Raw genomic sequence first — 20,802 nt, 5'->3', positions numbered from 1 at the left:
CTGAGCTGGGTAGAACTAGCTCATGAGAGAGTCTATTCAACATTTTCACAGCTCTTACTGTGAAAAAGCCTTTCCGTATTTGGAGATTAAATCTCTTTTCCTCCAGATGTAAACAGTGCCCCCTTTAAGTGAATAACTCTACATGGAGTTCACTATATGAACCACTGATGTATTTATACATGTTGTTCATGCCCCCCCTTAATCTCATCTTAAGAGAGAATGTATGATGCATGCATCCTCTTAGCCCCCAAGAGCGTAACTTTACATTTATCAACATTAAACCTCATTTGCCACATAGTTGCCCAAATAAATAGTGCATTGAGGTCGGCTTGTAAGCTGGAGACATTCTGTAAGGACGTTATTCCATTGCAAAGCTTGGTGTCATCTGCAAAGAATGAAATAATACTTTTAATCCCAGACCCTATAGCACTTATAAATAAATTAAAAAGTAAGGGTCCCAACACTGAACCTTGGGGGGGTACAAAACTGACAACCCTAGACCATTCAGAGTATGAATCATTAACCACTACTCTCTGAATTTGGTCTTTTAGCCAGTTTTCTATCCATTTACATACAGATTTTTCCAAGCCCGTAGACTTTACCTTACACATTAGCCGTGTGTGGGGAACTGTGTCAAACACTTCTGCAAAATCCAAGTATACCACGTCCTCATAAAAATAAAAAGATTTGTTGGACAACTTTGGTCTTTCATGAATCCATGCTTTTGCTTTATATATTTTTTTTTTCCAGCAAGAACGCATCTATGTGGTCTTTTATTAAACTCTCCAGTATCTTCCTGACTATAGAAGTTAAACTAACAGGTCTATAAAAAGAGATCAAAATCTTTACCAAGTAATTAAATATTTGCACCACATTGGCCTTACACCAATCCACTGGTACTATGCCAGTCATTCAAGAGTCCCTAAATATTAGAAACAATGGCTTTGAAATGACAGCGCTCAATTCTTTTATGACCCGTGGGTGTATGCCATCCGGTCCAGGTGCTTTATTCAGGTTTACTCTGTCTAAATATTTCTGGACCATATCAATTGTGAGCCAATGTGGATCATTTGGCACTGTGTCAATACCATTTCCATTATGGACAAGAGCTCCCCCATGCTCTTTTGTATACACAGAGCTGAAAGAAGGTATTTAATAGATTTGCCTTCTCTTTGTCCCCAGTCACCCACTCTAGATTATTTTGTAAAGGGCCTACATGCTCGGACCAGAACTTTTTACTATTAATATATTTGAAGAATTTTTTGAGGTTTGTCCTATCTTTTGAAATTTGTAGCCAATTTTGATTTTTAGAGACCCCGATTTCCTTTTTACATATTTTGTTCTATTTCTCATAACAGTTAAATGATGATGGTGTTCCTTAATTTTTATATTTTTAAGAAGCTCTTTTGTATTATTTATAGCTTTTTGTTCCCTTTGGCCATGGGACACACAGGTTTTATTTTTAGCCTTTAAAACTTATTACCCATGGGAATATACACTATATTGCCAAAAGTATTGGGACACCTGACTTTACACGCACATGAATTTTAATGGCATCCCGGTCTTAGTCCATAGGATTCAATATTGAGTTGGCCCACCCTTTGCAGTTATAACAGCTTCAACTCTTCTGGGAAGGCTGTCCACAAGGTTTAGGAGTGTGTCTATGGGAAGGTTTGACCATTCTTCCAGAAGCGCATTTGTGAGGTCAGGCACTGATGTCAGACAAGAAGGCCTGGCTCACAGTCTCCACTCTAATTCATCCCAAAGGTGTTCTATTGGGTTGAAGTCAGAACTCTGTGCAGGCCAGCCAGGTTCCTACACCCCAAACTCGCTCATCCATGTCTTTATGGACCTTGCTTTGTGCACTGTCATGTTGAAACAGGAAGGGGTCATCCCCAAACTGTTCCCACAAAGTTAGGAGCATGAAATTGTCCAAAATGTCTTGGTATGCTGACACCTTAAGCGTTCCCTTCATTGGAACTAAGGGGCCAAGCCCAACCCCTGAAAAACAACCCCACACCATAAACCCCTCTCCACCAGACTTTACACTTGACACAATGTAGTCAGGGAAGTATTGTTCCCCAGGCAACTGCCAAACCCAGACACATCCATGGGAATGCCAGAGAGGCGTGAGTCGTCACTCCAGAAAACATGTCTCCACTGCTCTAGAGTCCAGTGGTGGTGTGTTTTACACAACGGCATCTGAGGATTTGCATTGCACTTGGTAATGTAAGGCTTTGATGCAGCTGCTCAGGCATGGAAACCCATTCCATGCACCTCTCTACGCACTATTGTTGTGCTAATCTGAAGGCCACATGAAGTTTGGAGGTCTTTAGCTATTGACTCTACAGACAGTTGGCGACTTATGTGCACTTTGCGCTTCAGCATGCGCAGACATTTTACGTAGCGTACCACTTCGTATCCAAGTTGTTGCTGTTCCCAGTTGCTTTCACTTTGTTATAATACCACTAACAGTTGAATATGGAATATTTAGTAGAAAGGAAATTTCACAGATGGACTTATTGCACAGGTAGCAACCTATCACGGTACCACGCTTGAATTTACTGAGCTCCTGAGAGTGACCCATTCTTTCACAAATTTTTGTACAAGCAGTCTGCCTGCCTAGGTGGTTGATTTTATACACTTGTGGCCATGGAGGTGATTGGAACACCTGAATCCAATGATATGGAGGGGTGTCCCAATACTTTTGGCAATATAGTGTATTTTGCAGTGTGTTCACATACAAACTTTTTGAAGAAATCCCATTACTGTTTGTGTTCATCGATGCCAATATTTACTCCCAGTCTAAGTCTTGGAGAGCAGCCCTCACCCTTGGAAAATTTGCACTTAAAGTTGTGTTTTTATCTTTCCAGTATGTGCTTGTTGTTTACAGCTAAAATTAAATGAGGTCATGTTATGATCACTGCTACCCAGGTGTTCTTTTATATTAACATTAGTCACAAGCTCTGCATGGTTTGAGATTACCAGGTCCAGAAGAGCATCAATCCTAGTTGGGGCCTCTATGAACTGTACCATAAAATTGTCTTGTAATAGGTTTATATATTTTTTCCCTTTAACTGTTCCAGCAGTGCCATTACTCCAGTCAATTTTCATGTAGTTAAAATCCCCCCATTATCAGCACTGTGCCAGCCCTTTCTATCTTAGCAAGGAGCGGAGTCTCCACCTTATTAACAATGGGAGGCCTATAACAAACTCCAATGATTACCTTTGTAGTACGCACCCCCATGTGCAGTTCCAAACATAATGCTTCAGTCTCATCACACTCTCCATCAACTAGGTCCTCGATCACACACTCTTTGAGATCACTTCTCACATAGAGAAAGACAGCACTACCTTTCCTTTTGACCTTGTCTCGCCAAAAGAGAACATAGCCAGTAATATTAGCTCAGTCATGTGAAGAATGAAGCCAAGAATTAGCAATACCAATTAAATCCTAGTTCTCTTCGTGCACCAAACCTTCCAACTCACCTATTTTGCTTGTCAGACTTCTGGCATTGGTGAACAGTTTAATTTATTGTCGCATTTTGCATTTTTTTTCAGTACCATTTGCAATGGTTGTAACATGGGAACCTTCTTTATCACCTGCCATAGGCCTCCCCTAATCTTTCCCCATTCCACCCACCAATAGGGATTGACCCCTGTCTGACCAATTATAATCCAATTCTCCCTCCTCCTCAATCCTAATTTAAATACTCCTCCAGTCTCCCCATGAACCTATCCCCCAGCACAGCAGACCTCCTATTTAGCTGCAAACCATCTTAAGCATATAGGTTGCACCCCAATGAAAAGTCAGTCCAGTGCTATAGAAATCCAAATCCTTCCCTCTTACATTAAGCCTTTAGCCATGCATGCAGTTCTCTATTCTTCCTGTCTTTTTTATCTTGCGCATGGCACAGGCACTATTTCAGAGAATATCACCTTGGAGGTCCTTCCCTTCAACTTGCAGCCTAGTTCTTTAAATTGATTCTTAAAGAGTGTCCACCTTCCTTGTATCCTGTCATTGGTTCCAACATGGACCTAGACAGCTGGGTTATGCCCAGCCCCTCCCAGTAAATTATCAACCTGGTCCACCACATGCCAAACCCTAGCACCAGGGAGAATGGCAGAATCTACTCCACCCATTCAAAGAACGCAATGCATTGTTGGCCAGCCCAGAACAACCCCTCCTACTACTGGACATGCCTTAGTTTTGTAGCAAAGCAGTACCAAAAGCATGATCATAAACACAGAGGGGTAGAATCTGTGACCTATGTCCCTCAATGGACTTCAACAAAAAGCGTTTAACTTTTATTTTCTATCTTGTCCATTAACCACTTCAGCTCCAGAAAATCCCCCCCCCCTTCATGACCAGGCCATTTTTTGCGATACAGTGCTGCGTTACTTTAACTGACAATTGCGCGGTCATGCAATGCTGTACATAAATAAAATGTATGTAATGGTTTTCCCCACAAATAGAGCTTTCAGTGGTAGTTGATCACCTATGTGGTTTTTATTTTTTGTGCTAACAAAAAAAGACAAAATTTTGGGGAAAAAAAATACTTTTGACTTTTTGCTATAAAACATATCCAATAAAACAAAAATCACATTTCTTCATAAATTTAGGCTAAAATGTATTCTGCTACATCTTTACTAAAAATAAAAGAAAATCCCAATAAGTGTATATTAATTGGTTTACCTGAAAGTTATAGCGCCTACAAATGGGTGTATATACAGTGGATTTTTTTTTTTTTTTTATACTAGTAATGGCGGCGATCAGCGACTTATAAAAACTTATGGCGGGACTGAGGGCATCCTGACACTGGGTGGGAACTATCTGCCATGGACTTCTCCAGTGACACCAATACAGTGATCAGTGCTAACAAAAAGCACTGACATTGTACTAATGGCACTGGGCAAGGTGGTGTTAACATTTGGGGCGATCAAAGGGTTAACCGTGTGCGGTTTGTGTTTTACTGTGTAATCTGTGTGCAGTTTTACTAGGGAGTCCATGCAAACAGGAGAGAGATCTGAGCTGTTTACACACAGATCTCTCCTATCTCAGCTTGTTACTGGCCCACAATAGTGAAAAAAAAAAAAAAATTCATTTATCTGTGTGTTTCTTGTTACAACCATAACCTACCACCAACGAACAGCCCAAAATACATTTTTCCAGCTCTTGACGATCTCAGTGATACCAAATATGTTATTTGTGGTTTATACCTGTACAGCCCAGAAACAATAGTGCACATTTTATTTTTTTACCTAAAACACACTGACACTAACACCATTTAAAAAAACAAAAAATTCTGACCTTTGACCCTTACCCAAACACTAACCCTGGCACTGAACTAGATCAAGCCTTGATCTAGGTATTTTTTTTCTTTATTTTTTTAATATTAATCTTTTTTTTTTTTTACAAACAGGTTTTTTTTCTCTATGCAAGGAGAGAGCTGCAATGTATCTCCTCCATTCAGAGAGAAAAAAAAAAACAAGGGGGCGGGCTTCATAGTGAGTGCTGTGATAGCCTCAGACTGGCTATCACAATGATCAATCATGTGACCTGGAATCGGGAGTCCCGGGTCCCGATCGTTAGAACGGGACCCAGGGCTCTCAGCGACACCCTGGTTTTTGTCCTGGGAGCACGCTGTGCACAAAGACAGCAGCTGCACTGCAAATTTGGCCACACAGAAAAAAAATCCCAGTTCTGTGAGGCCGCATATTTGTGTGACGTCTGTGTCAAGGGGTTAAGCTTTGGTGATCTGGTTTACCTATCAGGTGGCCCAGGCCACACTTGTACTCACACTTGTACTCATGCACTTTTACAACTCAAATGTCTTACTTTGGGGAGCTCTACTAAAAGTAAAGAGGAATTTTAAACATCCAGTTATATGCATTATTTTTTTCCCCTTTCCACAACTGGATGTTTGACGGGAACATGCGTTCAATTCACCTTAATAGATCACCCTTTTGTATCATAGAAATGTCCTCATTTCACTAACACTTTACCTTTGTACAGAGATCAATGCCACCAGGCTTCTGTTAGGAGCAGGAAATGCCACAACAATGTTGACACAGTCCAAGTTATTTGTACAACACTGCTGCCATGTGGTTAGCTTTGGAACTGCACATGAGAATTTTACTGTAAAATCTGAGCAAAATACAGTACCTTATAAGCAAATTCCATTTATCATTTTTATAAACAAATTGGAAGAAACCGTTTAATCTTTACAAAGCCAGAAACCCAAAACTGGCTGCTTGTTGAGCTACAACTATACCATACACCGAATGTCGCGGCACTAACTAGTGCTATAGCAGATACAGTTTGCACATACAAAGCTGCCAAGAATTCTCATGTTAGATAAAGCTGGACCCCTTCAAAGCTGCTGACAAGTGCTTGCTGACACTCAGAGCATGCACATATCTCTAAGCATTGCTCAGCACATAATGAAGAACAATCTGAATGTGTTTTATGTCTGTCGTAGGAAGGCATGTCCTGTTCACAAGTTTAACAGGAGAGTACTAACCATTACGTTAAAACACTCTTTTGAAAGTAAAAAAATTGAGAATAAGTGTTTTTTGCAACTGAATGCACTTTGCCAGAACAAGGTATCTCCAACAGATCTGGAACCTAATGAAGTCTATCGGGTACCCCATATACCAAGGGTGTGCATACAATTCGCTGCTGAACAAAATGCAAGCTTGCCTAAGATCAACAGATGCTGTAACCACAAATCCCACCTCTTGGAAACAGTTTCAATCCTCACTATAATTACGCAGCTTACAGTAACACAAAAAATTAATATGACCTCACTAACAAAATTTTTTTTTTTATCTTGACTGCAGTATCGGTAAACAAAGGTTTGTGTGTGCTGATAGTACTAATACTAGTGTAATACCACTCAATGTAATGCCATGTGACTGAGCAGACTGATCTGTCCAGAGACAGAAGTCCCTTATGAAACATAATTGTAAATCACAACTTCATTACAAGTGCCTTTAATTCCCAAGAGGCTCTGTGTACATCATTTGAGGGTACATTAATTATTCCAGTGATGAAATCAAACTGTAAAACAAACTACAAAAAAGGTAATTTAACCCCTTTTCATGCTTTGCTCTGCATTGCAGGCACCTGCAGTAGGTAAGTGGCTGAATGAAAAGGGAAAGGGGACAGATCTTTCAACGCACAAACATTATTGCAGGAGGGGCTGTCCTTCATGTCACAGTCTCTCAGTCCCCTGCGGCTGTATATATCTTTACATATATATATACTTTATTTATATATTTGGGTATGTCCACCTTGGGAAATAATACTGCTTTGTCTTTGGAGTGGGCAATCCACACTCCATCCCTCTATGGTTTAGTGGCTTTAGATTCCAGTGGGCGACGTAGAGGGTTGGTTTCCAACTGTGGTTCTGTCCCTGCCTGCTGCAGAGTGGACTGTTTCCAGGTCTCGAGTCTGCTGCAATCACTAGCTCTCCTCCTCTCTCAGGACGGATGGTAGGAATTTATATTGTTGTTGGCGGATCTGAGCCAGCTTCTTCCTGGCTTCTTCCAGCTCTCTTTCCTTCTTTAACATTTCCTCTTGAGCTGCTATGATCTATGGACACATATCAATCATTCTGTTACAGGCCTTTTCCAGACATTCACAAAATAAATAAATAAAAAGAACATACAACACAAGTACCAGCAGGTTGAAACATACAAAAGATGATCATTATAAAACCCAAAGATGATAAACATGCTGGATACATTTCTGTGTTATACTATTAACAGGGGCGGACTGAAAACTCATGGGGCCCCCGGGCAATAGGGGATCATGGGGCCCCCGGGCAATAGGGGATCATGGGGCCCCTGTGTCCTTGCCCAAACTCAAAAAAGCCTATGAAAAAGGTACCAGTGGCATCTCATGGGGTCCCCCTACTGACCCCGCGCCCTCGGGCAGTGCCCGAGTTTCCAAATGGTCAGTCCGCCCCTGGTTATTAACAGCTTTAACACGACAAGTCACACAGATGTAATTTACTGATGGGTATACGCAGGATCTTTCTAGCAAAAAAAAGATCCCGCGTAAAAAAAAAAAAAAAAAAGTACATTATGTTCTGTAAAGACCTTGCAAATACACACATACGGGCGCATAAACGTGTGTATGCCTATACACGTGTAAAATTCTTCATCCTCTTTTAGCTGACTTGCATATGCTTGTATGTACTTCTGTATACATATAAATGACAAAACTGAAGGGTAATTTATTTTCTTAAGGTTCTGAACACATTGATAGATTGTGGATCTTTAAGCAGCTGTGTGATCTGCCTCAGACAATACACACATTTGTGCTCAGATCCATAAAAAGAAAAAAAAATACACTACTTGGCTTGCAAGTTGCAAATATGGAGAATATTTTCACCCATGTGCAAGAAGCCCAACAACTAGACTTTTGAATGTTATCAGAAGCACGTTCCTCGGTTCTTTAAATATGCTAGCTATTACTAGCTTTGAGTTACTGACCAGAAACAAATTTACAGATCAGAGAAGTCAGAGAAACGCCATAAGTTCCTATCTGCATACTTGTTCTAGGGCAGTGTCTCAAAATATTGCGGATAGGGGATCGGCATGACAGCCAGGTAGCAGCTATTATGTTCAGGAGAGGTCAGCAATCACTCCTAGGTTTGTTCCAGGATAGGGTTCCTTTAAAAACAGCTTCTGCCTCATAATGGAACAAACAGTAAATGGGCAGCTGCTTCAAGAGACATACTGCATCACTTGGCTTTGCTGCACTAAGGCATTGTTCTGGTAAACTAGTAGCAACCAATGATACTAACCTGTGCAATTCCTCCTACAAACTTCGTCTTCACCACAACATCATCATCCTCAGCTTTGCTGAATGCAGCTTTCTGTGCTGCTCTGACCAGGTTATCAGAGGCTCTTTTCACAGCATTTCCAGCAGCCTGTGTGACAGAAGTAGGGCAAGTGTGGAAAGTAAGGAAGGCAACAGGAGAGACATGAAGCAGAAGGGGAGTGAAGGACAAGATTAGGGAAAAAAATATTTCTTAGCAAATGCAAAAAAACAAAACAAAACAAAAACAGGAACTAAACATAAAATGGTGGTATGAATGAATACCTCAATTCCATTGTGAGCTTTGCTGTCTGACACACAATACAAGTTACATAATTATTGCCCATACAATCGGTTATAGAACTACCCTACAGCTGTTATAAAGGGCCAACTAGCAGTGCGCATTCTGTGCAATACTGCCATATCCTCATGTAGATTTTAACACGCTACCTGGAGTCTTCTCATGGCTTCCGAGTCTTGGTCAGCTTTCACCTTGCAGGCGACCAGAAGTTGGGCAGTGGATGCTGCTACTTGCTTGGCAGAGGAGATGAGTTTCTCCTCACTGGCGTGACCCTGCACTGAGGCGTTAGCCGATTCACACAAGTTGCTGGTTGCCGCAGCCACCATCCTGGCCTAAAAGAAGTCAAGAGTGGCCAAATGACCAGAAATATAAAAACAAATGTTGCCTCCAGTGTGGACTGCCGAAATTGTTAACCAGTGCAGTGCCAAGGGAATATTCCTTTAAAAAGGTTAGATAGATTGTTAAGTGAGTCTGTTCTCCCTAATCATTCATGTTAATCACAAAGCTTACAATCTAAATTGGATACTGAGTGGCTGGCAAGCAAAGGAGTTGCAGCACCTGGCTTGATCTCAGCAAGTGTGTAATGAGTGATGTCTTTCTTATAAGGTGTTGGTGAAAGGTAGTGACACTTGGCAGGAGATAGATGCTGGAGCTGCAATAAAAGGGATGGCAAATTTGGCAAGCCAATGCACAGCAAAGTTAATGGTGGTAAGTAGAATGGACAGCAGTATCCAAGGTCACTGTTATACTGGTTAAGGGGATGAGTGTGAAATATTTAAGAAAATTTAGGCAAGTGTGTAGAATGAAAAAAGGGACACATGTTCGGGTCCTGTACAGTAAGACCACAGGTCATGAATAGGATCAAATAAAGCGAAACATCCAATAAAATACTTACAGCGGAAATGAGTCCCTGGGACCACTGACCATCATCAGCTGCATTAGCCGCAATTGCTCCAACCTACAAGAAATCCAAGAGGAAGAAACATTTCCATACTGAAAAGATAATTTAATATGGATCCTAGATATCATGTACGAACAGGAAATCATTGTAAACTTAAATTTGAAGGATTCTGAATGTCTGCATCAACATCTACAAGCACTGGTATTTGCATGTACACATATTTGTAAATTTGTGCACCACATATTAAATTGGCCTGCAAACATTCAAAAGTCAATGCAAAGTTTTCCTTTTGTGTTTTGGATAGAATGGGGAAGTTAGACCCCCCTGTCAATTACTACTACTATCTGGGGCTCCTATAGAAAGATTTCCTCACTTTCTGTTCTGGTGGCATTTTACTAGACAGGAAGTGAGTAAAAAATCAGCAACAGGGAACCAGACAAAAACAAATAGCTGAAAAGGGTTCTAGCCCCTATCTACCTTCAGCCTGGATTCACACTGATGCGGTCTGGAATTCGCAACGTTTTCTGTGCGAATTCCGCACCGCATCAGAATCGCACCCCGTTCATGCAAACAGCTGCGGGTGTGTATGTTAACAAAACCCTGAAATCGGTCTGCAAAACGTGGTGCGATGCGCAGAATTGGATCACAGAGGTGTGAATACCCATACGATCTGATTCTAATGCGGACCCAAAAAAAGGGTCCTGCAACCATTTGTTGCAGATGCGGTGCGATCTGAGCCATACATTACAAATCGCACCGCACACAATTGGCATGTGATTTGCACAGGAATGCGGTGCGGTTCCTGTACGAATCACATGCAATGTACCGCACAGCATGAGTGTGAACCTAGCCGAAAAGGTTTTTTTTACTTTTACTTTCTGTGTTCGATTAGATACATTTTCCCCTCAGCTTTTGTCCTGGGGACAAATATACGGTCAGGCAGGAAGCAAAAAAAAAAAAATCTCTTAAATAGAGCTTTTGATGGCTGAAATTACTGAGAGGGTTCTAAAGTTTTCCCACTCTACCCAACATTGAAAAAAAAAAAAAAAAAGTTTTAGCTATACATACACTTTAAAGCAAACAGCAGCAGATACACTGTAGATGGATAATGAGAAATGAGGGACTGTTTTGGAAGAGGCCCAGCAAGTATCCATGAACTTTGTTTTCTGGGTTGTACAGAATATAGCTCATATGCTTGTTGGATGTGAATTGTGGAAATCTTTGCTGTAAAATACCCTTAATAAAACTGCTGAGACATATCAGGTCTATTAGTGAAAGATACACAGAAGGTGTGAACGACATGCCCTGTACACATGTACTATAATTTTGAAGGGCAATTAAAAGGTATCTATAAATAAACAGATTCCCCTAATTAAACATTAGCTCATGTATCTTACAGTGCAGTGTAACAGAGGAAAAAAATGTCCGTACAGCTTAGCTCCTTTTAGAAGTGATAGCTGTAAACTGTAGATGACAGATGGGCATGGATGTTCAATACATTAAAGTTTAAAAAGTGAAGAATGACAAAAGTAGATATGTAATAAATCCATTATAATAAACCAAGATTATAAGGAAACATGTAGAACTGGAAGCATTTTCATGAATCTTTTACAGTATAGAACTTCATTACAGTACTCAAAAGGGTGTATGTATGCTATTTAGCACCATATACTGCAGATGCCCTCTGTTACCTTTTTTAAAGACATGAATATGATTCCTCAAGCCTTTCAGCTAAAGGTTTGAATTTCCTATTGGTGCCAGCACTAAACAGCTTTTTATAGTGTTTGCCAGCCAGGGATTTCCCCTGGTATTCATGTTAGACTTGTCGTGTAACCATTTACTGGATACCATCCAGCTAAGGATAAAGCTGTGGGTTACCAAATACTAAGAGGGGATTAACCCACTTCAGGCTCAGGCAGAACTTATGACAAGGTCAAAGTAGAAGCCATTTCTACACCTTATCAAATCTCATATTGTCATTCCACTGCTGCCAAACCCTGCTGTTGATGATTTTACGCTGGCAGAGAGCTGCATCATGTACATCAGTAAAATACTACGTGTGGCATGAATGAGATGACATGGAGAGGGGACAAGAACTAATTACACTCCTGCCATTGATCGTACAAAGTGAAATCTAGTGTTCTTTCCTAAAGCCTGGCATTCTAACACATCCAGTCTTATCAGTGGCCCATTCATTTTCTTACTCTCCTAATTCCACAGGCTTCATTCCTAACACTGTAACTCACACTTTGTGCAGTCCTATAACGGCTTCTGTTCCTCAAAGTGATAAAATAAAGGTCAGTACACTAATCAAGTTCCTAATTAAGTCACTCGTGTGCAGTTTTACATGGGAATAGAATCTAAAATTCGAACTAATCACAGATAAACATCTTGAATTTTTTTGTGGGCATATGACACTGATTTAGCACAGGGCATCCTTATGACTTGTATTAACTCACTTGATAAACCTTTCCAGTAATATCATCCACCAATAAAAATGATACTATATGTAAATTACACCACTGGCACCTTCTCATTACAGTACTGAAGTGCTTGTGGAAAAAATAGGACAATTGACTAATGGATTTATTCATCATAAAGCACTACCTAACAGAGCCAAATAAAGCGAAGAAGCAAGGAACAACATTCCTATTTTAACTTCTGGTTTTTCTCTCCTATTTTTGCCTTGTTTGGTCAACTCTGTCCTCTTGTGTAAAGTAGCAGCAAAACGAAGGTTGATAAAAGGAGTCACATGGCCCATTGTATTTCAAAACATGCAGCTATCTCTTCCTTCTTACTTGGCTCTGGGTTAGTATGGTTCCATTGGTAAATGTGCATACACACTAGATGGCATTTTGCTTCCAACAGTGTACTCTGGTTTAAAATGTTTCAAAATAACTACAAAGCTGTGGTAACCAAAACAAGTGGTGTTTAAATGAAAGGATGTCATGAAGTCACACCAATACAGTATTTGAAGGTTCTCATTTCCAGGCCATGGTATAGCTTACAGCAGTTAGCCACTGGACTTGTGAAATGCTTGATCACTCATCTAGACAGCCTCATTTTTAAGGTTCCTTTTGGAACTGAGAAAGCTAGCTGGATAAATGGCACAATGTCTTCAACATTTCAGTACAAGTCCAGTTTAATGTGGCAAACTACTACTAACTATACCAGCACAAGAAGCATTCTGCTTGCTTGCTTTGAGCACTGCATCTTGCATGTTTACTGAATAAAGCTGCCCATGCACTGATTGAAATTTGGTTGGTTCAGGAAGACCAGCCAAATTTCAGTCAGTATGTGGACATTCCCAGTCGACAAAAGTCAACTGTTTGATCGACTTCTGTTAAAAAGACATGTTGGACAACTTCTCTATCAACTGCACTGTCAGAGTAGAATGTTCCAGTGAGGAGGAATCCCTCATCCTGCATGCTTGTGTGGATGGGGGAATCTTTTCATCTTTTTGCAGAGGGATACAAAATAAATAAATAAAACAGTGTAAGCCCAGCTTTAGTCTAAAAGAATTTTATCTTGGGCAAAGAAATGTGGCCAGTGTGCTTCTCTAAAGGCATCTTTCTAAAATGACAATAGTGATTGAATAGGTTTGTCAATGTCTGTACATATCAGTGTGTGAATGATTTGAATATGTTATTACTGTATATACCACTATGCGTCTACTTCCTAGTTCTCCATTTAATGTACATTTCTAAAAAGGTTAAATCACACTTTGTTTTTAAAATAATAGTATTTGTATTGCTTTCTCTTGTATAGTGAGGAACAGAAGTATTTCAACACCCTGCGATTTTGCAAGTTCTCCCACTTAGAAATAATGGAGGGGTCTGAAATTCACATTGTAGGTGCATTCCCACTCAGACAGAATTTTTAAAAAAATTCAGAAAATCACATTGTATGATTTTTAAAGAATTTATTTGTCTTGCACTGCTGAACATAAGTATCTGAACACCTAAGAAACAGCAAGAATTCTGGCACTCAAAGACCTGTTACTGTGCCTTTAAAAAGGTCCACCTCTACTCCACTCATTAATCTAACTTAGTAGCACCTGTCTGAGCTCTTTAAAGACAACTGTCCACCCCACAGTCAGTCAGACGCCAACTACTACCATGGGCAAGACCAAAGAGCTGCCAAAAGACACCAGAGACAAAATTGTGGACCTCCACAAGGCTGGCAAGGGCTACGGGGCAATTGCCAAGCAGATTGGTGAAAATAGATCAACTGTTGGAGCAATTGTTAGAAAATGGAAGAGGCTAAAGACGACTGTAAGCCTCCCTCGGACTGGGGCTTCATGCAAGATCTCACCTTGTGAGGTATCACTGATAAGAAAGGTGAGGAATCAGCCCAGAACTACAAGGGAGGAGCTGGTCAAGGACATGAAGAGAGCTGGGACCACAGTTTCAAAGGTCACTGTCGGTAGAACACCACGCTGTCATGGTTTCAAATCATGCATTGCACGGAAGGTACCCCTGCTGAAGTCATCACATGTCCAGGCCTGTCTGAAGTTTGCCAATGACCATCTGGATGATCCAGAGGAGGCATGGGAGAAAGTCATGTGGTCAGATGAGACCAAAGTAGAACTTTTTGGTCTAAACTTCACTCGTCGTGTTTGGAGGAAAAAGAAGGAGTTGCATCCCAAGAACACCATCCCTACTGTGAAGCATGGGGGAAGTAACATTATGCTTTGGGGGTGCTTTTCTGCGAAGGGGACAGGGAGACTGCACTGTATTAAGGAGTGGATGAATGGGGCCATTTATTGTGAGATTTTGAGCAACAACCTCCTTCCCTCAGTCAAAGCATTGAAGATGGGTCGTGGCTGGGTCTTCCATGACAACGACTGAAGCACACATCCAGGATAACTAAGGAGTGGCTCCGTAAGAAGCATATCAAGGTTCTGGAGTGGCCTAGCCAGTCTCCAGACCTAAATCCAATAGAACATCTTTGGAGGGAACTGAAACTCCGTTTTGCTCAGTGACAGCCCCAAAACCTGACAGATCTAGAGGAGATCTGTGTGGAGGAGTGGGCCTGTTGCAGTGTGTGCAAACCTGGTCAAGAACTACAGGAAACGTTTGACCTCTGTAATTGCAAATGAAGGCTTCTGTACCAAATATTAACACTGATTTTCTCAGGTGTTCAAATACTTATGATCAGCAGTGCAAGACAAATAAATTCTTTAAAAATTATACAATGTGATTTCCTGAATTTTTTTTTTAATTCTGTCTCTCAGAGTGGGAATGCACCTACAATGTGAATTTCAGACCCCTCCATGATTTCAAAGTGGGAGAACGTGCAAAATCGCAGGGTGTTCAAATACTTCTGTTCCTCACTGTATATTGGTACATTTAATATATTTAATGATGGTATACCAAGGTCTGCAGAGCCATCCGTTACATTTGACAACAAAGGAATGGCTTTACAACTTCGCTCTGCTAAAATGTAGTAAAGTCACTGGGTGAACAAAAACACTAATACAACAAAAGCAAATGTGTTTTGTGCTATGGGAAAATACAGATGGCATGTGTGCTTCTGCTTAGTTGGCAGTTATAGCAGTAAGTTTGGAGCTGCCAAAAGGTAAATATTACACAGCTTATCAGATTGTTCATTAGAAAGGTGAAGGCTGGGCATTCAAACCACAAACCTGACTAAACAATTATCCATCCAAATATTTTGATGAATGGATCACACATGGATTTTTAAACACAAAAAGACCTAAGTCTTGCTTCCTTCATATTGTATTCTATACTCATACATAGCAAACAAAGCTTGGAATTGTTGTTCCTTACTCTGGTGATGAAATGTTTTGTAAGTTAAAGGCAATGCTTCTTTGAATTAGCTGAATTCATTTTCAGCAGCAGCACAACTTTCCAAATATAATCATAATTAGCACCATGTTGACTTGATAAAAAATGACTCCTAAGAAATCTTACATCTGCCAGCGAAATACAATCTTAAAGCTAAAATAACAGGCTAGTAGGTAGAAGAGTCTGCATTTGCTGTGACTACCAGCTGCACCAGTCTGCTCACCTTGCCTTGTGCCACCAGCTCTCTCTGAGCCGCTGAAGCAGATTTCACTAGCGCGCTTGTAGCAGCTGCAATTGACTTTGCTGCTTCCAGGATCTGCTCCTCGAAATCCAGTGTTTCATCTGCCTGCTATGAAGAGAGAAACAGAATACTATCAAACTGAGTGTTCAATAGAAACCTTTTTTTTTTCTTTTTAATATTTAATGATGGTAAAACCTCCTGCTGTTGCTCTGTACACCCCCAACACAGCCCTGGAGCATACGCAGGACACTGTAGCAATATGTTTGATATATAGTTGAATGAATTAACAACCTAATATATCAAACATATCAGACAGAGGCTGCAGGAGAGGGTTCTTGGACCGATTCCACTGACAGAAGGGACATGGAAGGAATGCGACTCTCCATCAGGACATTCCTTACATTAAGAGTTCACCATCAACTTAATAGAAAGACTGTCGTCTATATTCTATCTCACAGAATGCATTTAATGAATGTGTAACATGAAAAATTACAAGTCACACTCATCTGTACGTTGTCTGACAGGAGCAGCAATGAGTTGAGACAGCAGCATTATATCTAGGCATGGGCTCAGCTGGTTGAAGGTGACTACAAGGAGAACTGCAAACTTTGTACTTACTCTTGGCTTGGCTCGTGGCTTAAGCTGTTCCAGTTTTTTGGCTGCTGCCTCTATAGAAGCTGCAGCTCCAAGCAGCTCCGTCTCGGCGATCACTGTGGGATCTTCAGGATCTACCCATTCTGTGCCTAGAATTACAATAAAATCATGGAGATAAAGAAGATTTAGCAACATTAGCAGATATGGGGAGGAGGCTGAGATACATTCTAAAGCAGTATCTATTAGAAAAAAAGATCTCATTAACATGAATGTGTTCATTACACAAAAAAAAAAAACAAAAACAAAAAAAAAACACAGTGAGTGGTAAATACCCATACAAATGTCATTCCTTACTGCTATGGTACACAAACATATACAATAATATTTTGTTAATGGCCCACCTTTCATGGTTTCTGTGGTCTGGATCAGTTCTGTTACAGCAGACGCAATGCGTTTTGAATAGGCAGCCAACTTAAGTTTTGCCTCAGGACTGGGTTTCTGTAAAATCTACATAATCATGTTTGTGAAACAGATGTTATTTAAAAAATAGGTGGATGCCACATTAAGTACAACAAACTGACTTTAATTGTCAAAGCATTCTTAAAGCTCAAATTCAGGAGAAGCAAAAATCCTCCACGGCAGTAGGGCTGCAACTGCACTGTAAGGGTTAAATGCTGGTTTTGGTCTAGGTCTTACCCACGAGACCCTTTGCTCCTTTGGTGGACTTTTCCTCAGCATACTCATGTCTAATTCAGGGCTATGGGCTCTGCATCAGTCTAGATACACAGAATATAACTGAATACTAACATTTATAGGTAAATTTGATCCAGGGAATATCGGATTGCCTCTCGGGGGATCAGGAAGGAATATTTTTCCTGCAGGAGCAAATTGGATCAGCTTTGCTAGGTTTTTTTCCTTCTTCTGGATCAACTGTGGGTATAGGATTATAACTTTTTTTTTTTAATGGTTGAACTGGATGGACTTTTGTCTTTTTTCAGCCAGACTAACTCGATGATGCTGGGCATCTGACTGCAAGAACACAGGGGAGCATCAGGGACTGTTGGGCCTTACAGCCCGAAGGAGCCTGTGGCAGCTGTGGGATTGGGTAGGTAAAAGTGCTTCTCCTCGTCCCTTAGATGTAAATGAGAATTTAACTCTTGCAGTCCAGGGGTCGACCCACTGCAAAGGAGGATTTTTATCTTCCCTGGAGTTCGGCTTTAATATCTCATAATGCAACTCACTAATAACACATGCTCCAGCATCTCCAGGTATCCCTGTGTACATTCTGTTCCATATTTCAGAGCTCGTTGCCTTGTTTCTTCGCTGATATCTGGGTGGTACACTGCTTGCTAAAGTTAAAAATAAACATCAGGTTAATCTAAATATTTTGTTATACTTTCTGGAAACGTAGAAAAGGACTTTATTGGATCGTGTACACCATTACCTTGCAGGCTGTCAACATATCTGAGACAGCTTTTCGGCTCAGGTTGGCAGTAGCAATGACATCTTCTTGCCGGCATGAATTTCCAGCTGCCACTGCTTTTGCTGTTGCTGTAGTGATTCCTTTGGTCATCCGGATTGATTCCTCAGGAGAAGTTGTCTTTTCAGGAACACCCTTGGATTGGAAGACCTAAACAAGACATTATGTATAAAAGCAAGGGTGACCATTTTCTACTCCTAATGACCAGAAATGAAATAGTGGTTTTGTTTATAAATGGTCTATTTGAAATCTACTGAGGAATTTACCCACAAAAATGTAATATTCCAATCTAGGCTTCTTTAGTCTATAGGGGCATTCACTAAAACCTTGTAAACAAAGTCGCCTTATTGAGTACATTAATCTGAACCCCTAAAATACATGTACTGCTCTTAAATTAGCCAATGGGCAAGCTGCTATCTGTTGCACAAAGTAGCAGCATACTTCCAATTACCGGCAAAGAAACCATGAAGCTTGTGCTGGGCATGCAAATTTAATGAGCTTGTCTTTTCATTATGTGATAGTCCTACCTTTCCAGAGCATAAATATCACACCTGTGTTCAAACATCAGTTTATTTTGCCTACACCCTCATGTGTTAACCAAGCATGATCCTTACAGTTAGCTCCTGCTTGATGTGTTCAATTGTGGCCTCCAATGCCCTGGTTCCACGTGTGGCTTCATCTTCCACAGCTTTCACAGTCTTTAACAGGGATGTAACATTTGTCACCATGACCTAAACAGTGGGGAAAAATATATACATGTAAGTGAAGACACTTAAAAACATCCTTTTGGCACAGGTACCAGGGATGGAATCTGTTCAATTCTTTTGTTTTTTTCTTTGACAGACATTACCTTAGCTGCACTTTTCAGCTGGTACATTGATGGATCATCTGCTGGCTTCCCTGCTGCACCTTTTGTGGCCCCTATTAGATCCCCTAGAGCCTTTGCAACATCTTTTATTGCATTGATTAGCACCACCTAAAAGAAGAATATAGGCCCATGAGAAAAAGGTTTTTTTTTTTTTTTTAAATATAAACTTTGAGAATGCCTTCATTGATAAATCAACAACACATGCTATTTAAACAAAAGGTTTATAATCTGCAATGCCACAGAAAGCAGCAATACATTCAGAGCGCAGAAAGCCTGAAACATAATGAACATCTGCTCAGTTCCAGATGAAGCTTTCACCATGAGACACAGAGGCCAAGTTTGAATGCTGTCATGGAGAAGAAGCGTTATTGTGTTATGACATGAAGTCACTACCACTGTAATTCTGCTCAGACTGAAAGCTCACCTTCCACAACAAAGTAAATAACCATGTCTGGAAATATTAGTCATTCAATGTCATAAAACCAGCAGCAATATCTACAGCCAAACTGCAAAAGCTATACTATTAATGTAGGTAAATTGCATAGTACACTATACTGTACAGTCTATTAAAAAGTGCAGTACATGATACTAACCAATGAACAGTCACCTTTCAATCATCTGAAATGTGCATTTCAGCTTTGAACTCTGAATGACTTTACTGAACAGGCCAGAGTGATTCCACTGAATGCCAACTCCTTCCCTGCATGGAAGCTTGTTATTACTGTCATAATAAGATTGGGGAGCTGCGGAATAGGTCTGTTATATAACTTACAATGAATTTGATGACTAAAATATGTGCCTACTGAACAGAGAAAGACTACATTATGGTATTATGAGCTTCATATGTTCTGTCTCCACCCATATCTAATGCACAGTGAGATGCCTGATCATGTGCGCAATACACCTAAAAACATTTTAGTAAACCAAGAGGAAAAAAAAACACACAGTGGACTTATACCAAAATCTAACTAATAGGTACAACTGATAAAAACCCATCCACAAAAATTATGATCATTCGAAGGGCTGTAGCCACTGCAGTAACTCTGATATTTATTTACGGGTATGGGTAATAGTTGTGTGTATTAAACACTCACTAAAACACAGTGAAGCAGTTGGTGTAATTAAAAAACATACACTTTTAGCCTTTACAATTTAGCTACTTCACTCCAGCAACTTTTACAGTTTTGTATGCAGTAGTGTGGGTTAAGAACCCCTGCCAAGTGTTTATTGCTGCCTGGGTGACCTTTGGCCACCTTTACTGGGGCAGGTGTTAGGAAACTCACTAAGATGATTACAGACAGCAGCCACAGCAACACCAAAGGCTCTAACCATTTCCTATTGTAAAAATGGGAGTTTTGGCTTACCTGTACATTTCATAACTTGGAACACCCCCCCCCCCCCCCTACACCCTCATACAACCCCACGTACTTCACTGGACAGCAGTTTTGTAGCAAGCAATAAGGACACAGAGATGACACAGGGGATGGACCTGTATCCAAAGATATGGAATTTAAGGCAAGTCAAAATTCCCATGATCTTCACAATTATAGTACAGGACTTGTAGCCACAGGCCATGGGACATTGCCAGGTAAACTGAGGAGTGGGCAACAACAAAGCAAACAGGCCAACAGAAAGCAAGGGTCAACAGTCCAAAAATGTTCAGGTAACAGCTTTGAAGGACCAGGTAGCAGTCCCGCAAACCTGTGAAATGGATTCTTGATGCTGAAAAGTCCAAGAAACACAGACACATCTGGTGTAATGGGCTCTGATATGCTCT

The 20,802-nt window shown here is 40.5% G+C and overlaps 1 protein-coding gene across 6 annotated transcripts in view; it reads right to left on the bottom strand.

The window, feature by feature from the left end:
- Window positions 1-6,980: 6,980 nt before the first annotated feature.
- TLN2 (talin 2) overlaps window positions 6,981-20,802 on the bottom strand; it is a 307,615-nt gene continuing 293,793 nt past the window's right edge. For 5 of the 6 annotated variants that reach the window (XM_089671420.1, XM_089671424.1, XM_089671425.1 and 2 more), the window contains 11 exons: window positions 19,008-19,133; window positions 18,772-18,888; window positions 18,122-18,307; window positions 17,919-18,026; window positions 17,079-17,184; window positions 16,702-16,826; window positions 16,066-16,191; window positions 10,027-10,089; window positions 9,281-9,463; window positions 8,817-8,942; window positions 6,981-7,597 (listed from right to left, as the gene is read on the bottom strand). In XM_089671420.1, the coding sequence (XP_089527546.1) occupies window positions 7,469-7,597; window positions 8,817-8,942; window positions 9,281-9,463; window positions 10,027-10,089; window positions 16,066-16,191; window positions 16,702-16,826; window positions 17,079-17,184; window positions 17,919-18,026; window positions 18,122-18,307; window positions 18,772-18,888; window positions 19,008-19,133 (1,395 nt within the window). In that variant the 3' untranslated portion in view covers window positions 6,981-7,468. The remainder of the gene's footprint in view (window positions 7,598-8,816; window positions 8,943-9,280; window positions 9,464-10,026; window positions 10,090-16,065; window positions 16,192-16,701; window positions 16,827-17,078; window positions 17,185-17,918; window positions 18,027-18,121; window positions 18,308-18,771; window positions 18,889-19,007; window positions 19,134-20,802) is intronic. The other variant, XM_089671426.1, reaches the window with a different exon arrangement.

The sequence above is a fragment of the Staurois parvus genome, unplaced genomic scaffold (assembly GCF_062004578.1).
Source record: "Staurois parvus isolate SC_StPar_1 unplaced genomic scaffold, SC_StPar_1.0 ptg000105l, whole genome shotgun sequence".
Lineage (NCBI taxonomy): Eukaryota > Metazoa > Chordata > Amphibia > Anura > Ranidae > Staurois > Staurois parvus.
This window is presented reverse-complemented; position numbering and strand designations above follow the sequence as displayed.